Raw genomic sequence first — 18,762 nt, 5'->3', positions numbered from 1 at the left:
AGTAAGAAATGGCTTACTACTGCCAACATCCGTTGATGGCACTGGAGACTAGATGTGAAAATCTGTCTTCAAGCAGGAACAGGCAAGTGAAATGGTTTCTGCTGGCACAGTCTTGTCCATAGTTCTCAGAGAAAACAAAAATGTCTTTTTAAAAGTAGATTAAGCAACCAATCTGAACAGGAGCAGCACCGTGTATGTATAGCTCGGTCTCTAGCAGAGAGGAAACATGCAGCTTTTCTCCAAGAGAGCTCAACCTTCCTGTCATCTGAGCTCAGGCAAGAGCTGGTTATAGGACGCTGCAGCTGAGTACTCAGATAGCAACTCACTATGGGAGAAGTACAGCAAAGGAATGAGGAAGGAAGGAAGGAAGGAAGGAAGGACACATTATCTGAAAGAGTTTCACATCAGCACCATGAGATCACATGCTCGGAAGCTGATCATTGTTTTCTTGCAGGAGAAAGCTTTGATTAGGCTTCTCTAAATACAAGAACCAGACCACAGAGTTCTACCTCAGTTTTGGCAGAAAGCAGTCTGGGGTTTATATAAAAAATAAATAAAAACAGCAACAAAATTTCATTTGAAATGCAACATATGTTTGGGATTTGAAAGCATTCTTTCTTATCTTAAAACAGCAATGCACAATGCATTGAGGTTACCATTAGAGCACTCAATTTTTGCATCTGAAACCTGACAGAATGGGTTAAACAGATATTCCAAAATGCTTTCCAAATTGGCATCCAAAAATATCAGAAGAGCTGCCTCACGCTCTTTTTCAAATGTCATTGCTATCAGCTGGAGGCAAGATGCAATTCTGTACTTACAGAAAGCAAAACGCTGGAGTCATACAGGATTTTCTCTCAGTACTTTGAACATGCTACAACCACTGAGTGTAAATACATTGGCCAATGTGACATTGAATGCAAAGTAATAAACTACATACCAGAAAATACAATGTATTTACTAATTCATGCAGAAATTGTGTGGCAGAATCAAGTATGTAAAAATAAAAGGTTGGCTGTGCATTTTTAACAGTTTCTTAAGCGGCTTCAAGTGCCTTCATGAGCAGTGTCATGCTTTGACTTTTGAGCTCAATTTGTCTTTTCTTTTTTCTTGTGCAATAGGTTTTCCAGAAAGTTGAATTGCAGGTTTCCAGCCAATTTAATTTGGTGGGGGAAAGAGACAAAACTAGAGATTGCCCTTTTCATCCAACAATGGTTCAGCGAACAAGCCTCACTGTCCCAAAATTATTAGGCATGCAAAAGACAAATCTGACAGTTGACCCATAACTGCCTTTTTCATTTTAGCCAATTCCCTCAGTATTCATTTTTCAGTCAGGACTCATGAAGAACCACAGTTCATATCAAAGATGCCCAATACACCTTCTAACCAGTATATTTGTGATCTCCTGCATGCTTCCTATCACCTAATTACCATATTACCACTGGTAGTACTGCTGATCTGAAAGAACACCACTCCAGTCTAACTAGAGTTCCATGCATTACCTTCTGGAAAGCATTATCCTTCTTAAATTAGCTCTGTGTCAATTTATAGACCTGAAACAAGTCAGCCAACAGTGAGCTCACAAGCGTGTCACTACTACCCCTGAAACTACACTTAGCCTTCTCTCCAAGACCTTGTGGTCTTCTGATTACTTGCGTTTCCATGTGATGAGTCTGTTGTGAGCCTGAAATGAGCTTTGCAAATTGCACATCTGGTATGAAGATTCTTAAAACAACTTATTTGTCCTAGTATCTACTTTTGGGGGAAAAGCTACTCATAAATGTGAAGAATTGTCAATCAGCAGAATTAATCAGCATTAGGATTCAAGTTTTGTACTTCCTTCCCCCCCCAAAACAAAACCACCATTATATTCTGTTTGAGGAAACAAAGTGCTTTATAGCATGAAGTTCAAAAACATATGTTTCTTAGTCACACAAGAGTACGATACAGCAGGGATAAAATGCACAATTTCATATACAGTCACACTGAGCAGATGTTGCAATATTATAACACCCAAGAATATTGCCCTTCATTGTGCAGTCATTTCACATCAGTACATGGAAACAAAACAGTTCAAAAGGAGAAAATGGCAAAAACAATATTAGAGAACTGTGAATATATAAACTAGTACTTGCCTCCATCACTTGCCCTTTAGCATGGCTGACATACAGCAGTCCCTCCACTGAACAAAACTGCAAAAGAAATCAGGTATGAGATGCAGTTCTTGGACATCAGAGGAAAGTTTTACACAAACAAAGTGAGCATGGTTCCATCCTCATCCTCCTCCCCCCAACATTTAAATGCAGGTGTCTCCGGAAGCTGGGCTATTTTAGACTCTCAAATAACTGGAGAGATACAAATATAATTGAAGTTAAAACTAAATCTTACAGAGTTAATCAAGAAGTTCTTACTGAAGGAACTTTTTCTTTTGGGGTTTACAGCCACCAATAAATGATGAAAGCCCAGGTAGGTTTCAGGGTTCCAGCATACAAGGTCACAGTGGCCCACACAGTTTTTATTTTCTCCTCCTACTCAGTCATCCCAGTGTTCTGGGCACAGGTCAAACAGCTGGCTCGTGTTTACCTGGAGCTCACCTACCAGGACACAAGAACTGAGAGCACTTGAGACATGAGCATCTTCCAGTCCATTCCTCAGGGAAGCCTCTGGCACCTTTGGCTGAGCTGCCCCTGCACCAACAGCACCCTCTGCCCAAGGGCAAATGAAACCAATCCCTGTGCAGGACAGCACCCCTGCAATGGCAGACCCCACACAGAGTGCCAGGTGTGTGGGGACACGGCTACGGACCCACTCAGGGCCCCCTCACTGAACAAGTGTGAAGGACTTGGAGACCCAAGCTCAACCGAGGCAAAGCACCCAGCCGAGGACGCTATCCCGGCTTCACTCTCCTCCCCTAGATGGGGAACAGAGAATTTTAAGGGCACGTGGATGATCTGTTCAACATTTCTGCAACAAGCCCAAAGCAAGGCCAGATGCTGGCTAGAAGAACACAGCAGAGGATGACAAAGAGGACAGCAGAGAGCAGATACAACAACTGCATTTCTCGGGATCAACAGCCGGCCTCTTACACTATTCTGAAACACAAAGGTGAGCAGTTACTCAACTAGTTCTTGAAACAAGCTTCGCAATACATTAGCACTCAGAATACTACAAGCCTCTGCACAGCTGGGCAATTTTACCATCTTATTACATGCCAGATTCCCACCTCCAAGACAGCAGAGATAAAGAGAACATTACTCAGAACCACTGGAGTGGGATGCTAGGATATGGAGAATGTGATGACAGCAGACATGAAAAACAGAAAAATGAATGAAGGCATTTTTTCAGAGTTCTCAACATAGAAGAAGCCACACTTCTGCAACAGTGTGAGTGGAGAGCAAGGCCCAGAGACAGAGGTATTGTGAGTATACGAGGTGCCACCAACATCACTTCAGAGCCTTTCTACTTTTTCCTGAGCTTTGCGAAGCTACTACACTGGGCTGATCAAAACTCCTGCCCTTTCCTGTACTTATGAAGAGTAGACACAGCCTTCTTTTTTTTTTGCATATATAATGGCCCCTATTGCAGAGACATTTACTCAGCACAAATGCATCAGCTTAATGAATTCCCCTTCAAAACCACAGTTCTCTGTAAGTAAACTCTGAAGTTACCATTGAAACCCAGCTCAGAGCTGACTTAACTGCAACTGCAGTACTTGTTACAACTGTAACAGAACTGTAGAAATAGGAAAGAAAAAGATAATTTTCAACAAAAGATCCTGCCTTTCTGCAGAATGTTTCAAATACCTATTATTTATGCTGTATTTGAACATCTCCAAATCTTAATGTCCATGTTGAAGTACAATTACCTAAGGAACCCTCACATTCCATAAACAGCTCAGTTTAACAGCTCATCATAGAGCTGTAGTCCACAGTTATCAGGGATTTTAGGTAGGAGATGCTTGCCATTCCTCCCATTTGGCAAAAGAAAACTGATTTTTAGTTGCTTCAGGTTACGAATCATTCCCATTAAGAAATAGTCCATCTTAGTCTGAGAAATCCCATATTATTTTCAGAAATTCATCCCAAACCAGATTCTGTATCTAGGAAAAGTTTAGTAAGAAAACAACTACAGGGGCAACAGTCACACACTGGAAAACCATGGGAAAATTATGGTAACTGGGAACCCTAGAAATTATTTGTATTTGCAGAAGGATTAAGAGATTTTAAAAGCATCATTGTTTAGCAGCAAGAAGCAGCAGAGCAAGTAAGGAGAGAAAGCTCTGGGTGTGCACAGCTAAGCCTGTCAGAAAGAAGAACTCAAAAGAAACTGGAATGGGTGTAAGATTCAAGAGGACTGCAGCTTGGAAAACATTCAAGGAGGAAGACAACAGTGAGAGTAAGTAATTTGACCCCAAAAAGCAACTGAATAGTGGCACAACTACCCAATACCCAGAGAAACAGGTACATGTAGCCATTGTAACAGATATTTTTAGCTATTTTAAGAATTTTTTAAAAGTCGGAGTGGAGAACTGGGCAAGAATAGAAGAAAAAGGCCTACAAGAAATAATTAATGCAAAGAACGTAAGAAAGATGGCATAACACGGTGGGGAACCAACAGAAAACAGTACTACTGTTAATGGAAAGGGTAAGTGTAGTTTTCAAGACATAATTCTTCTTCTTCCTTCTCCAAAATTCACCCAAGAAAACATTTACTGGAATTCTAGTGAAGTCCAAAAGAAAAAACAGGGATAAGAGGTAGACAGCAGACAAAGGCCCCCACCTGGCCACAACCCTGACACTGACAATACCCTATGGAAGAACAGAAATGGAGTATGACTGAAAAAAGCAAACAGAGGCAAAACCAGAAAGACTCAGCATATTAAATAGTGCAGCTGGGAGATGGGTGTGTGTGTGTGTGAAACATCTTCAAGTATGTGTAAAACAAGTCAAACTTCTGCTGAAGTTCTGCATCTGAGATTTCAGAAAAGGGGAATAGCCTGAAGCCAGCTACTTCTGATGAAACTGGAAGGAATGGCAGGAGGCATGTGCAGGAATTCACTGAATTAATCCACAAGGCTCTGCAAAAGAAGTCCACACCATCCAGTACATTGAGAAAGGGCGTACCAGATGGACAGAAACTGCCACCTTAATAGGAACAAGGGTCATAGGGCAAAGCAAGAGACCTACAGCCTGGTTTTTAGGCCAGCTGTAGTGTGTTACACAGCAAACCCAACATTGCAGAACAGGTTTTACCAATTTCTGCCTAATAATTTCCCTAAACCCTCCAACCTACTCCCAACTTACCAAGAAGTCAAGAAGGAATTCAGCTGAACGATGCCATCTCTGCTACCCTTGCTGTCTCTTCTCACACCACAGATTCAGCAGGAACAGAATCTGGTGGATAAAGAACAGGCTGAGAGAATGGAAATCCAGGGATAAACTAGCTTTGTCAGTCTTGTCAGAAGACCTTGAGCAAGTCAGCCTCTGTTCCTAATGTTTGCCCACACGCAACGTACGAACAATCCAGCTAGCTGAAAAAAGGAGTAACACTGAGGGTAATACCAGTGAAGGTGCTCTACTAAAACACTTAATAATGAAGCAAAACACTTGTATTCCTTTGAAGGCAAGGTGTACAGATATCCATTAAGAATAACTCAAGCTCAGAGTGCCAAGCTGATGAATTTTAGAAAGGTAGCCAACTGTATTCTTTTGGTAAAAGGATTAAGTCAACTGACACATGCACTATAAATGAATTCTTCACGTATTAATGCCATAATTTACACAATGAACCAGTTGTATGAACACCAAAGAACACAAAAACTCACACCAGCACATTGTTAATAAAGTAAGAGAGGCTGGTAGAGAACTTATGTATGAATTACACAATCATCACCAAGGAGCAACTTAAGATTTTTAAGATATTCAGGGACAAAAACAGCACTAAGTCTAAGCCCATACAAAACATGAGACATTCAATCTCACTCCTAGAATTCTCACAAGCCTAAAATACACCTACACGGTCTATCCAGTTAGGGGTGTGCTGCATGTGACCCATCAACAAATGGTCATTTCAAGGGGTTCGTCAGCAGAAGATTCATGCTTTGGCACACCAAAACATATACACCATTTCTATCACTCCATCCATTAACTGTTCACATGATTGTATGCGCAAGGGTAGAATGTTCAGAGAGATACCAGAAGGTGATTTTTCCAACATCAGCCTCTTCTCAGATCCATATCCTATTGAAATAGTTCCTCACTGCTGCTACCTTCTGATGTATTTGTAACAGTGTACACTACCACACCTGGAACCTTACCATAACCACTTTAAAACTACCCTTTCCTGGAAAAGGCTACTCGCAAGCTATTTCATAGCAAACGAACAAAACCAGTGCTTCAAGAAAGACAAATAAAGATTAAAGAAAGGTTTAACTGGAGCTTTCCAGTTTGCCAACATCTGCAATTACACCCTTCATATGCATTTTCTAGCAATTTTTTTGTGCACGTCCTTAAGTTCAGTGACAACACGAAGTGCAGCCCGCAGGCATTTTAGAAGAAAACAAAATTTGATGGAGCTGGGTATACACAAAGAATTCTTATAAAGACCATCTGTTTTACCAGACAGAAGAGGGAACTTGCCCATTAGCAAGTCTTTCTTTCTAACCAGATGGATTAAAAAGTAGTAGTTTTACACTGCATCCACCACAAGCATGTGTCCTGTGGAAGAAGTTACACAAGGCTGCAATTTACAGCTGCGCAATTTGCCACCAGCTGACTTCCACTTGATTCAGTGATCGGTTTCAGAAGAGCCACATCCTCACCGACCCATCTTCGAAAGCAAATTCAAAAATAGCCAAACTGCAGCATTCCTCATGAACATCTCTGCTTTCTGCTAACAGGAAAAAAGCTTTAACTATATTCACATGCCCTACCAAGCAAGTGCACTGCATATCCTGGATCCAGTGCTCCACTGGAGGAGGACATCTGAAGGGCCCATCTCCAGGTTCAAGCAGGGAACCAAGGCTGGCCTTCCACAATGCGAGGAGTACATCAGAAACAGCAATTCAAAGAATTTCCAACCTCTCTTGCCCCCTGTGGCTCATTTTCAGTCCCACAGCATGGCACCCATATGTGAGCTGCTGCAGGCACAGCTGCTTGTGGGGCTGTGATGAGAGCCAAAACAAAAAATAACTCAGCCTGGAAGGAAAACGGGCCTGAGGGAAGAATCTGACCACATTGCTGGTTAGAACAGCTTTGGTATAAGGCTAAAGAAGAGAATCAGTAGGGAGACAGGGCTCATGACTCCAAAATGGTGTTATCAAAAACCTCACATCCGAAGCTATAGCCACAATAGCCGGAAAACCAGGAACTCGCATGGGATTCAGCAAGGACTCATCAAAACAAGAATAACTGCATCTTTACAGTTCAAATCCCACATTTTGTAAACAGATAAACTACCTTCCCTGAGAGAAAAGAGTGAGAATGTAGTAAGCAAATATGCAAAATACTGGGTCTTCCACAAAGAGCTCTTTATCTATCTCTTTTATCTAGGATTACAGGACAGGGGTACAGACTAACATTATCATTAGCAACAAGTCATTTTTCACTAGATGCCTGCATATAGATGTCTCACTTAAAGCGTCGCTTCAAGCACTGAGTCCTATTGCCAAATCAAGCCACAGTTTGTTGTTTGAAGAAACTCTTACACTGCTTTATCAATTTTCACCATTGCAGGGATATACAGCAGCAGCAGTTCATTCCAATTTTACCACAGCACACACAACTGTTTCATTAATGTGGGTAAGACCAGCTATGGTACACCTTCATTGGCAGGAACCCATACCGCGCCTGTTCAGAGCAGTACAGCCACACAAAAAGCCTACCTTCAAATACAAAATGAATTCTATACATGCAAAAGTGAAAAACAGTAATTCAACTTCTTTTTGCTTCCCCTCTTTAAAGAAATCTTTCACTGGAACAGATTTAATTCCTTGAAGCATCTCAGATGTTTCTGTGGTCAGCTGCACTCCTACTATTCACTTTTCCTACTAACATTCGCATTATCTGCATGAGATTCTCCAGCATCTGGAAAAAACCAACATTACTAGGGTATGCTAAACATTTTGGCAGGACCTTTCCAGGAAGAGGAAGGAGCAGCAGGGGAGAGATCAAAATTGCTCTTAACCTCATTGCCTGTCTGCCAGGAGATGCTGCCACTTTCATTGTGTTAAAGCTGACTCAAACGTCGGGAACAAGTGAACCTCAAAGTGGAAATACAGATATTTTCATTCTACTCCCAAGGAATGACAAAAGGTTATGCTGCAGCTATTTCAGGCATTACAGAGACTTAAGCATGCTAGTCATAAAAACAAGAGATGGCCTCTCATTTTAACTCCTAGCAGATTCAGATGTGACAAGGCCAGCACAGAAGCTGGCAAGATTTAGCAACTCTAGTTCTCAAAGAAAGGCTTATTCCAGGCTTGGAGTTGTAAGAGGGTTAAAGCAAGTTAAATTAGCAGGCTTGTAAAGAAAGATACCATCTACCACCAACCCACGCTATGTGCAATTTTAACATGTGCTTTTAGCCCTGAATTTTGGAAAGTATCACATTTACAATGACTTGTGAAAGAAGAAAGTAGAACTAACCTGGCACAGAGTGGTAAAATACTCCCCCTGATGACTCAAACCCAGTATTAATTCTCTGATCTTTCAGAAGTGTTGACTCAACTTACTGAGACTAAAAGACAGATCAAAATAAGTTTCAATTCAGCTCAGCAAAATCACAATGCTTTTCCCATTGATTCAGGTGGTTTTGGTATTAGGTACATGAAAGCCTTCCACTGATGTTTAGCATTAAATGAGTTACAAAGTAGAAGTATGACTTGAAACAATTTACAAAGACTCAAACCATACTCAGTCCCAAAATGGGGAAAAGTCTACTAATCCAAACACTGATATCCCCACAATGCAACCCAGACCCTTAACACATCTGCTCTAAACAGTGCACCTTAACCATTCCACACAGACATAAAACTTGGACTCAAAAGCAGCAATATGCATCTAGTATGCTAGTTCCCTCTCTACTGTTGGAAAGGGTACCTGAAAAGCTCTGGAGACCGCTGTCACTGGAGAAACCTCCCTGCAGGCTGCAAAACCTGACAGCTCATTACGTTAGCATTGCTTAAAACATGACACAAAACAGGCAAGATAACTTCTAATCTGAATTTGTCTAACAGGAGTCACTAGCAAACCCATGGCTTACATCACTCTACCACTTCCAAGCTGCCTTTCATATTCACGATACAGTAGATTCATCCTGCTCTTTAGAAGAAAATTGTCCTTCCTGATCCTTCAAGTGAGCTGGTCCAGGGCGCTCTTAATTAAGTGCAACTCTGAAAAATTTACATTAGTATAACACTAATCTGGAGCTGATTTGTTTAAATGGCTTTTTCTAATTAAGCATTAGCAAGTCCCTCCCTGCAGGGCTACAAGCAAGATGTTGTTTGCCCATTGAACACTATCAACACTTGACAGAGGCTGGGAGGACCTACCAGAAAAACTACTCTATCCACACCTCCTCACCTACACTCATTCCTAAGAATCTGCTACCAGCTGCCAACAGAAACAGGATACAGGCATGACGTGTTTTTAACTTGACTCGTTATAGCCACTTCTCCAAATCTGCTCCATTGCCTGTGCACTAATGTGGGACCTTTCTAGTGCAAGTTTTGTTATACCAGAAGTATGATCACTGTTCCATATTTACTTTGAGTTACCTTTTTTACATAGACATCGTGAATATTTTACTGGAAGGTGAGATCTATTCAACTTCAGCTGACTAGTCTTGAGAAGGCTTTTAAAAGGAGTGAAGGCCTATACTTTTCAGACTCAAGCAATAAAAATGCTGATGCCCATCTATTGTTCTTTCCTCCTAATAGTTATGCCTTTTTAGAGAGAACACGTGCTAATTGCACAAACATAGCACAGCTAAAGCAGCCACACACACAAATATGGTCTTCAATATCCACCTCCACATCCAACTGCACAAAGACAGTAAACTCGGTGATTCTGCTATAAAGAAACTGGGCTTGACAACTTGCTTGCCAATGGGAATCAAGCAGTCATACATTTAAAGCCTCAGCCAAAATCAGAATGTTTCCTCCTACATTCATGGCAGAGTCCACATGAAAAAAATATCTACAAAATCTTTACCCAAAGCAGCACGAAAGGGAGCAGATTGGTTAATAAGGCTTAAGTTTACATACCACTGAGGAGATGCAGGCTTATAACCAGAGCCAAAACCAAGACCTAAGTTAATGGCTCCTGGTGGCAAACAAACATTTCTTAAGTGACATCCCCAGCAAAAAAAGTTGAAGAACAAACATAAGCTGAGCATCACAGATGCAGTTACATGATGGGTATTGAAGGGCCACAACAGCAGCTGTTTACAGGAATGTCAACAACAAAACAATCAGTAACTCCAATTCCAAAACCTCACGAAATGAGCTTTCTTCCATCAGAGTAATAACTGCACATCTTTTTGACACCACCATTGCAGCTGGTCACAAGACAAGTTAGCAATCTTTGCCTTTATTGCACAATATGTTCCTTTCTGACAGCATTTCTGCTTTGAAAGAAGTTGTTTTGAAACTGTAGGTCAAACCCACTTAAGATAAAATTTGTTCAGGAAGTCCCAGTTTCAGTAAACATGTTTTTTCACACCAAATTGTTGGTAAATAGCTATCAATTACTCCCCGCTGCCACCAAAGGACATGCATAAGACCAGCTGCAATTTATTACTATCTTCACTACAGAATTTTGATAGCTTTCTTTTAGAGTACTACTTAAGGCATTTAAGAGAGCCAGGCCTGCTGGTGCGTAGTGGCATTAACTGCCAAAGGCACAGAGTAGGGAACTTGGTTCCATGAAACAGTCACATCAACAGCTATTTTAAAGCACAGCCTCGCTGAACCCTGCAGATATCCACTCCCGAGATCATCCAGTCCATGTTATCCAGGGGTAACAGGACTAACAGATATACTCGATCATAGTGTATAATTAATTCACTGCCCAAGATGTTCTGTCTATGCTTTGCATCAAGACTGTGATTAAATCCGATAACTGCTTTAAATCTGAGCTGATCCTAAAAAACACTCCATGTCTTCAAGTGACTCCAGGAGTGTCATCCATGAGACACACAAATTTTTCTTTAAAAAACAAAAAAAAACCCACCAAAAAAACCCTATTAAAAAAAATAAAAAATGCTTTCTTAGACTGCTTCAAGTCAAGCAGACTCCTTAAGGAGGAGACTCTCACCAAGATGTTAAACCAACACTAAACCAAAACTCACTGGATTCTTTTCTTCCACAAACTGGAAATGCACCTGAAGTATTTTAAGGGCTTTAGTAAACCAGAACCAAAACTTAACTCTTCAGCACAGCAAACCATCTGAAAACCAACACCCACAGCAAAAAAGCATGACCAGCATGGAAGCTGTTCTGCAGACAGCAAGCAGCAGCTGTGACAGCCTTCCCATCCCCACCATTTGCAACAAGCCCTCACTTCTGCACCGCAGGACACTCTGCAGACCAAACAGTCAAACTTCCTACAGGTATTCAATGCAAACTAACTAAGGTGTTCTGGTTAAGGCTAAATGTTCAAGTTCATGCTCCTTCCCAGCAAAGAACTGAATGTTAATCAACGGCCAAGTCACATCAGCCTGCAATTTCCCCTAGCAAGGACAAAGGCAAATCCCACATCCGAGACCTGCTCCTGGAGGAGTGTGAGAAGATGGACATGCAGGGGGTTTGCAGTGAGCTGCGGCTCCCATGTCACAGCACTGGCACAGGCAGGTTCAGCCAAGACCATATCTCATTGCCCCATTGTCCTGGGTTCAGCAGTAGCAGCCATTTTTCTCCTTCTTAGTAGCTAGTGCAGGGCTATGTTTTGGTCTTTTGGCCTGGGAACAGTGCTGATAACGCCGATGTTTTCAGTTGCTGCTCGAATGTTTGGTCTGGCCAAGGACTTTCTGAGCCTCATGCTCTGCCAGGGAGGAGGGGAGGCCGGGAGGAAGCAGAGACAGGACACCTGACCCAAACTGACCAAAGAGGTATCCATACCACAGCAAGTCATGCCCAGGATGTAACAGGGAGTTACCCTGGAAGGGAAGGGACTGCAGGGTTGGAGGAGGTATCGGTCGGTGCTTGGCTGGGGGGAGTAGGGCGAGTTATCAGTCAGCTGGTGCTGAGGTGTTGTATTCTTTCCTCTTGTTATTTCCTTTAGCATTATTATTATTGGTGGTAGCAGCAGTGATTTGTGTGATACCTTAGTTACTAAACTGTTCTTATCTCAACCCGTGGGAGTTGCATTCTTTTCGATTCTCCTCTCCGTCCCGCAGGGGGAGGGCAAGAAGGGGGGGGAGTGAGTGAATGAGATTTGTGGTTCGGTTTAAACCACGACACCCATCTTTAAGGGGATGAAAACGAACACTGGTGAGCACAAACAGCATCCCAGATCCAACAGGAATGCTGAAGACCAGAGCTAGAGGTTATCACAACTGAAAGCCAACATAGCAAAGGATCACAGTACCACACACCTTGAAGGGGCTGCTTTCCAACAGCACTTTCACATTCCTAATCAGTCAGCCATTACTGGGCTGAAACAGGTAAGTTCAGTCATAAGTTGCTCTTTTCTCATTTCCAGTTTTAACCATTATTCAGGCTCAGACTCATGGTAACACACTCACGGCTCCTTACAGACAACCGATACAAGTCCTTAACTACTACAACCCACTACAGCACAAGGTGCTTGTTCAGCGCTCTCCCACAGACAGTGATTTGCAAACACTATGGTGTCCATGGTGTCTATGGGTGCAGAACTTCAGCCGATCACAGAAAAGGCCAGTCTTTTTGCTCCAAGCTAGTATGCCCTGGAATCATGAAACATACATTTACTTGCTAACAGGATAATCACCGTGGCAACTCGCTTCCAGGAAAATAACAGCCAACAACTCCAGAACAAAGACAGGACCCTGAGAAATTCTTTAAGGGAGACCAACCAGCTCACACAAATCTGAAAAATACTCAAATTTGCCAAATTTATTTCTGAAGAAGCTGTAATTAGGCATATGCAAACTTAGCACAATCCATCACACAAGTTGAAACAATGGCACTACCATCTGTCTCAACATCTGGGTGCCCTTTTATGTTCTCTGACACTCAAGACACCCTATATGGCAGGTTAGGGCAATGGTCCCCAATGTACACAATTTCACCTTACAGACCATTTCCTTAAATCAAAAGAAAACTTAACCTTATACTCCAATTCTTTGCCACTCAACACATTAGTTTTGACTTTTGGTCATGTGAATTTGAATCATGAAAATGCAGTTATTGCAGACAACACTTAAATCATGCTTTTCATGAAGTGGAATGTTTTACAAAGGTAACTCAACCTTATCTAACAGATAAGGAAATAAAGAGTAATACTTTGCTTAGGGACACACAGTCAAGGATACGTGGAACCTGCATTCTTACAGGTTTTCAGAGCTACTGAAGGAGTTGCTGAATTTTCACAGGGCAGCAGGTTTTTCTTGGGAAATGCACACATGGAAAGTTTGCTGCACTAACAATCCTAACAGAGAAATTCCTTAAATTACCACCCCTTGGTTCTCACTCTGCTTGTAGGGAAAGGACAGGAGGAGTAACCACGACACAGGTAAGGATCCCATTGTCAACCAGAGCACCTCCCACAATCACAGTTTACACTAGCATTGCAGACACTGTCCATTTTGCTTTCCTGCTGTAGGAACATCATTGTCAGCCTACTAAGCTAACCAGGTAGGTAGGTTAGATCTGTGTCCCTGCAGTATTGTCTCAGCCTGAGTCACCGGAGCTCACGAATACAAGCTTTTAAGAGAAGTATGCTTGCTCAACACACTCTGTGGAGCACGCTGAGGGTGCAGTCAGGAGCTACTTTCAGAAAAAAAACCCAAAAAACAACGAAGACTCAGACTCATGTTTGGCTCCCTCCCACTATAACCCACAGTTAACTTAAGACTGCCAGTGCTCTGGAGTGCCAGCATGAATGCCTGTATCACAGGAAAGATAACCATGTCCAACTAGTTTACAAAAGGAGAGTCAACAGATGTTATCAATGGACACTGGCCTCTTCTAAGCCCATACAGAGGAAGTTAGCAGACTTCCTCATTCCAGGTTTAGAATTCAATAGGAAAGTACAGCTAGAAGCCTTCTGGTAAAATACAGCTGTGCAAAGCTGGTGAATTTCTGTGCTGCTTAAATAGCTACAGGTCTATCTTCTGCTACCTGGGTGGGAAAAGGCTGCACAGTCACAAAGCAAAGCACATTCAGCTCTGCAGAACTGCACATTACAGGCAGACTGCCCTGTAAGACTGACACTTTCTAGAGCAAAAGGACCACCGTGCTATGACCTGTGCGCAGGAAGGCAAGCAAGACCTACTTCTTTTCCAGCCTTCACTGAAGATGCTTTCCAGTTCAAGGCAGGTTTCTCCTAACCCCATCTGAATGTTTTAGCTAACCAAATAGAGAAACCACCATTACCCCCCAGGTACATTTCCGTGACTACTCGAAGTGTCAAATGCTTTGAAGAAGAAAATCTCTACAGACCTTGGTGGCATTTAAGATCTGACTGGGTTAGCAGTGAAGGCTCGGGCCATACAGCAGAAGCCTCTCTGAAAGGAATCTTCTGAATATTCCCACAGCAGGTCCAAACAAGGTCACCCTCCATACAGTGCCAGCTGGATATTCTGGTGCTCACACAGTCCCACTGAACATATTGTATCTCATTGCTTAAACCATGAATAATGGGGCAGATCAATCTGAATCTAGAAAATGTACACCCAGAGTTCTCATCACCCTCACCAGACAGCCCCCTCCTCCCGTTTGTTATAAGGGATAGTAGGCACACCTACCTTGAAATCACTCAGGCTAGCTTGTCTCTTTGCATAGATATGCTCACAGTATTAATCCAAATGTCTTCAACAGAGGTCTGATTTTCAAAATACTTCGAAGTATAAATTCCACAGGGAACAGGAAAGTCAGGGGAGGGAAGGAGACACAAATCGACTTCTACATTTGCAGACATCTGCAGGCAGTAGCATAGGCCACTTCCAGAGTTAATCTTCTTTGTAGGGGAGAAAGACCTGCCAAAAGTAACAATGACAGTAAAATACCCCATTAACATCTAATAAACAACAAAACAGCATCACAGATCCAGACTCTCCTTCAGAGAAAATAATTTACTTGAAATACTGAGTTTCTGCTAGCTTTTGACATACTCAAAATCAGCAGCAGCCTCTGAAGCTACCTCATATTCTGAGTACTTTAATCCAACAAATTATCTCAAGGAGGAAAATCCTCCAAGAATTCAGATAATGTTTGATCACAGCAGAGCACACAACACTATGCCACACCACAGAGTGCCTTGTTTCAGACAAAACTTCCCAGCTTATTAGATGCCTTGGTGTGCTCTGCATATCTTCACACAGGAATGCTTATGTGACAAGCGTCACACCAAAGAATTAAGCTGCTGTCCAAAATGAGGGACATAGAGAGCAATAAAAGTCCAACACAGCACAAATAAAAGGTACATGCAAGGAGACTTCCTGTGCAAGATAAATGTTCGGGAGCATTAGTGTACTTCTGAACTTATCCATTTTGGATTTAAGCTTATAAAACATAAACCCCTTGGGGCTCTTCTGTGTCTGCATTTCATCAGGGTTCCAAATCAAAGCTTTTGAATGCTACTGTGATACATGCTTTTGTACTTCTGGTACAACAGTAGGATTCTTCTCGATAAATAAAAGAGGTCAGTTAGTTTTGCATCACCCTGAAATGCTTTGGAAGCATGAATGGGTTCCATTTTGCAAAAAAGACATTTAACTTCATACAATCACTTGTTTCCTCCCCTTTTCCTTTTCCGTCGGTGCCCACCCTAACATGCTCACCCGTTTTTAGACGGGCAAAATTCGAGCTCACTCACCCGTCGGCACAACCACCAGTACCGACATTAGCCCCGAAAAGGCAGGAGAGCGGGCAAGGAGCGGGGAGGCACACACCGAGCCTCGGCTGGCGCAGCAGTCAGCGACGGCGGGCACAGCCGACTCCGCCGGCACAAAGAACCCGCGCACCGGCAGCGCCGGCCCATAGGCTTCCGCCCACCGGCGCCGGGCCCCGCTCTCACCGGGAGGGGCCGGCGGCCGCGGGGGCTTCGTATCTCGCGCTGGGCACGGCAGCGCCCCCGCACAGCCGGGGCCGGTGCCAGCGCCGGCACTGCCGACAAGGCCGCGCTCCGCTCGCGGCCCCGGCCCCGGCCCGCCGGCCGCACTGCCCCCGGCAACGAGGCCCGCGAGCGCCGCCGGGACGGGATGGCGACGGGGGCGGGCGGCCCCGCGGCGCGCTAACCCGAGCCTGGGCCACGGCCCGACCCCGCGGCTCCGGACCGGCTGCACGAAAACCGGGGCCGGTGGGGCGGGAAAGCGCGGCCGGGCCGGGCCCGCGGGCCCCTCCCGTCACTCACCGTCGGAGCGGACGCGCCCCGCGCTCGCCGCCAGCGGCTGCTCCATCCCGCGCGCGCCGCCACAGCACTCGGCCCAGCTGCGCGCGACGCCACTGCGCAGGCTCGAGGGGGAGGAGGGGGCCCGGCTCGCGTGATGGCGTCACCGGCAGTGGGCGGGCAGAGGCGAGAGACCACGCCCACTCCGTCCGTCTGAGGCACGCCCCCAGCGGGAGGGGTGGTGGCTGTGGCGGTCACGTGGGTCGTGGGCAGCGCCGTGGGCGGGTTGGCCGCGGCGGCCGCAGGGCCGGCTCCGCCCGGCGAGGCTCGGCTCTGGGCCGCGCGCAGGCCGTGAGCGCCTTCCCGCACCCAGCCCTGCGGAACCGGGCGCCCCCCGCCGCTCCCGTGGGTCGCACCGCGCCCCGGTGATGGGAGAGGCCCCGGGCGCAGCCACCGGCCATGCTGGGCGCGCTGTGCGCTGTCAGCCCTGCGAGGTAACGGTGGCTGCCCGGACACCTCGGCGCCGGCCTGTGCTGTGCCCTCAGGCCCGCCGTGGTAGGTAGCTCCCGTTTGAGTCTGTGCTGGGTGGCAGTCACGGGTTCTCCGTGTACGCTAGGAAGGATTAGTAGGCAGTACTGGTCTTCAGTCTGGTGTGTAAAGTCTATTTTACCGTATGGAATAGTGCTTAGTGTTGTGATGACCATACAGAAGCTTCTGGAATAGCTGAATTATTGTTGTACACATTTCAGAAGGGCTCCTTGATCAGCAGCTTCTGGTTTTCCACCGTTTTTACCTAACAGTGAGTTAGATGAGGTGGTCTGAGAAGTCACCAAAGACCAGGATATTAAAAGACTCTGCCTCAGTGGATATGACCACCTCTCCTCATCTGCACAGCAGTGTCATCTAGGGTGACTCCGCTTGTGTATTTTTAGAAGGCTGCACCCTTTCTTGAAGCTGATTCAATGAAAAATTTGATCTGTGTTTATCTGCAGCAATTAATGTATTTAGCCACAAGGAAGTTGTAATTTATACAACTTGACTTTTATTTCAAATCGGTGCTCATTGCTACGTACAGTTTTTCACATGAAGTTCAAGAATTTACCAACACCAGCCAGTATCTTTTGCACTCAAATCCTCTCCTTGCCCCTCCCCCGCAGCTATCTTTCTTTCTTCCGTAGCTCCCCCAGGTCACACTGGTATGCCTGAGGCTAAAGCTGAGCCTGGCTGTGACATGCTGGGGTGTACATGGATGGTAAGAGCTGGATGCTGAATTCAAGCACTGCCACTTGAGGTTACAGTCACAGGGTGTGCAGAGAGGACGTAGATCCTGACATGCCAAGAAGACCTGAAGGCAGGAAATAAAATGTGAACCTTCGTGACTAGAGCGAATACCCACCCGTGGCATAGTTGGCTCCACTGAGGAGTGAGGAGTGTGATGTTGTACCCCTGCTTACCGCCTTCTTCTCTGATGCATCAGTAGTCAAACAAAGTCTTACACTTTCCAGAAACAGTTGGTCACTGTGGTCTCGCTGGGCGTTTTGTGATTTGCGGCATCTAGGAAATGAGGGCAGTTTATTTAAAGCTGATGGGAACTTTGTTCCTTCCCTTATCTCCTAAAAAACCCCAACAAACATATTGCAGAACTAGTAGGAGATCTTTTAATTTCTGTTTAAACCATTTTTTCACTTCTCCTCCCTTTCAAAGCTGAATTACCAAGCATTGAAATCTTGTGTCAGCACAGGAGAACAGAAAGTGAGACTGACCAAAAGCAGCAAGTGAACCCGAGTGGCTGACTTGCACTGGCTAACTTCAGAGCAGGTACAGCATAACAACCAGCATACATGGTTGCATTTCTATTTAAGATGTTTATTCATGCTATTTTTTCTTATTTAATAATTACAAATATCCAAGTAAGTAACAAATTGTGTTAGATCTCCAGCTGACATTAAATTTGGCTTTAAACATGTGAGTTTAGTAACTACGACATGATTAGGGTTAGATAAAATTATTAGATTCAAACTATTCAACTGTTAGATTCAAAAGTTCACAGGAAATCTGTGGTTGTAGTCAGCACACAGAAGTGATGAGCTGGGTAGCCAAGGAAGTAGAGTACAATCATCTCTCACTGCAGGTACTGGCTATTGAAGTTTTGGCTTATTAATTATATTCTGTCTGTATATACTTTCTTATAGGACTTTCTGCAGTATGTCTACGAATTTGATCTTGTACT

At 44.2% G+C, this 18,762-nt stretch overlaps 1 protein-coding gene and 1 long non-coding RNA gene across 20 annotated transcripts in view; both read right to left on the bottom strand.

Annotated features, from left to right (window-relative positions):
- Window positions 1-16,645, bottom strand: part of TMCC1 (transmembrane and coiled-coil domain family 1) — an 83,831-nt gene extending 67,186 nt beyond the window's left edge. For 4 of the 9 annotated variants that reach the window (XM_065687826.1, XM_065687830.1, XM_065687838.1 and 1 more), the window contains exons 1-4: window positions 16,557-16,645; window positions 14,950-15,180; window positions 5,304-5,393; window positions 2,136-2,192 (exon numbers count right to left, since the gene is read on the bottom strand). Coding sequence is in view for 2 of the 9 variants with exons in the window: in XM_065687838.1 (XP_065543910.1) it covers window positions 2,136-2,141 (6 nt within the window). In the remaining 7 variants the exon portion in view is untranslated. The other 5 variants (XM_065687827.1, XM_065687831.1, XM_065687828.1 and 2 more) reach the window with 3 other exon arrangements.
- Window positions 16,646-17,551: 906 nt separating this feature from the next.
- LOC136018137 (uncharacterized) overlaps window positions 17,552-18,762 on the bottom strand; it is a 38,953-nt gene continuing 37,742 nt past the window's right edge. For all 11 annotated transcript variants that reach the window (XR_010614256.1, XR_010614258.1, XR_010614257.1 and 8 more), the window contains 2 exons: window positions 17,987-18,086; window positions 17,552-17,877 (listed from right to left, as the gene is read on the bottom strand). This is a non-coding gene — a long non-coding RNA (uncharacterized LOC136018137). The remainder of the gene's footprint in view (window positions 17,878-17,986; window positions 18,087-18,762) is intronic.

Source organism: Lathamus discolor, chromosome 7, assembly GCF_037157495.1.
Source record: "Lathamus discolor isolate bLatDis1 chromosome 7, bLatDis1.hap1, whole genome shotgun sequence".
NCBI lineage: Eukaryota > Metazoa > Chordata > Aves > Psittaciformes > Psittacidae > Lathamus > Lathamus discolor.
Note: the sequence above shows the minus strand (reverse complement) of the source record. Positions and strands in the feature narration are given on the sequence as shown.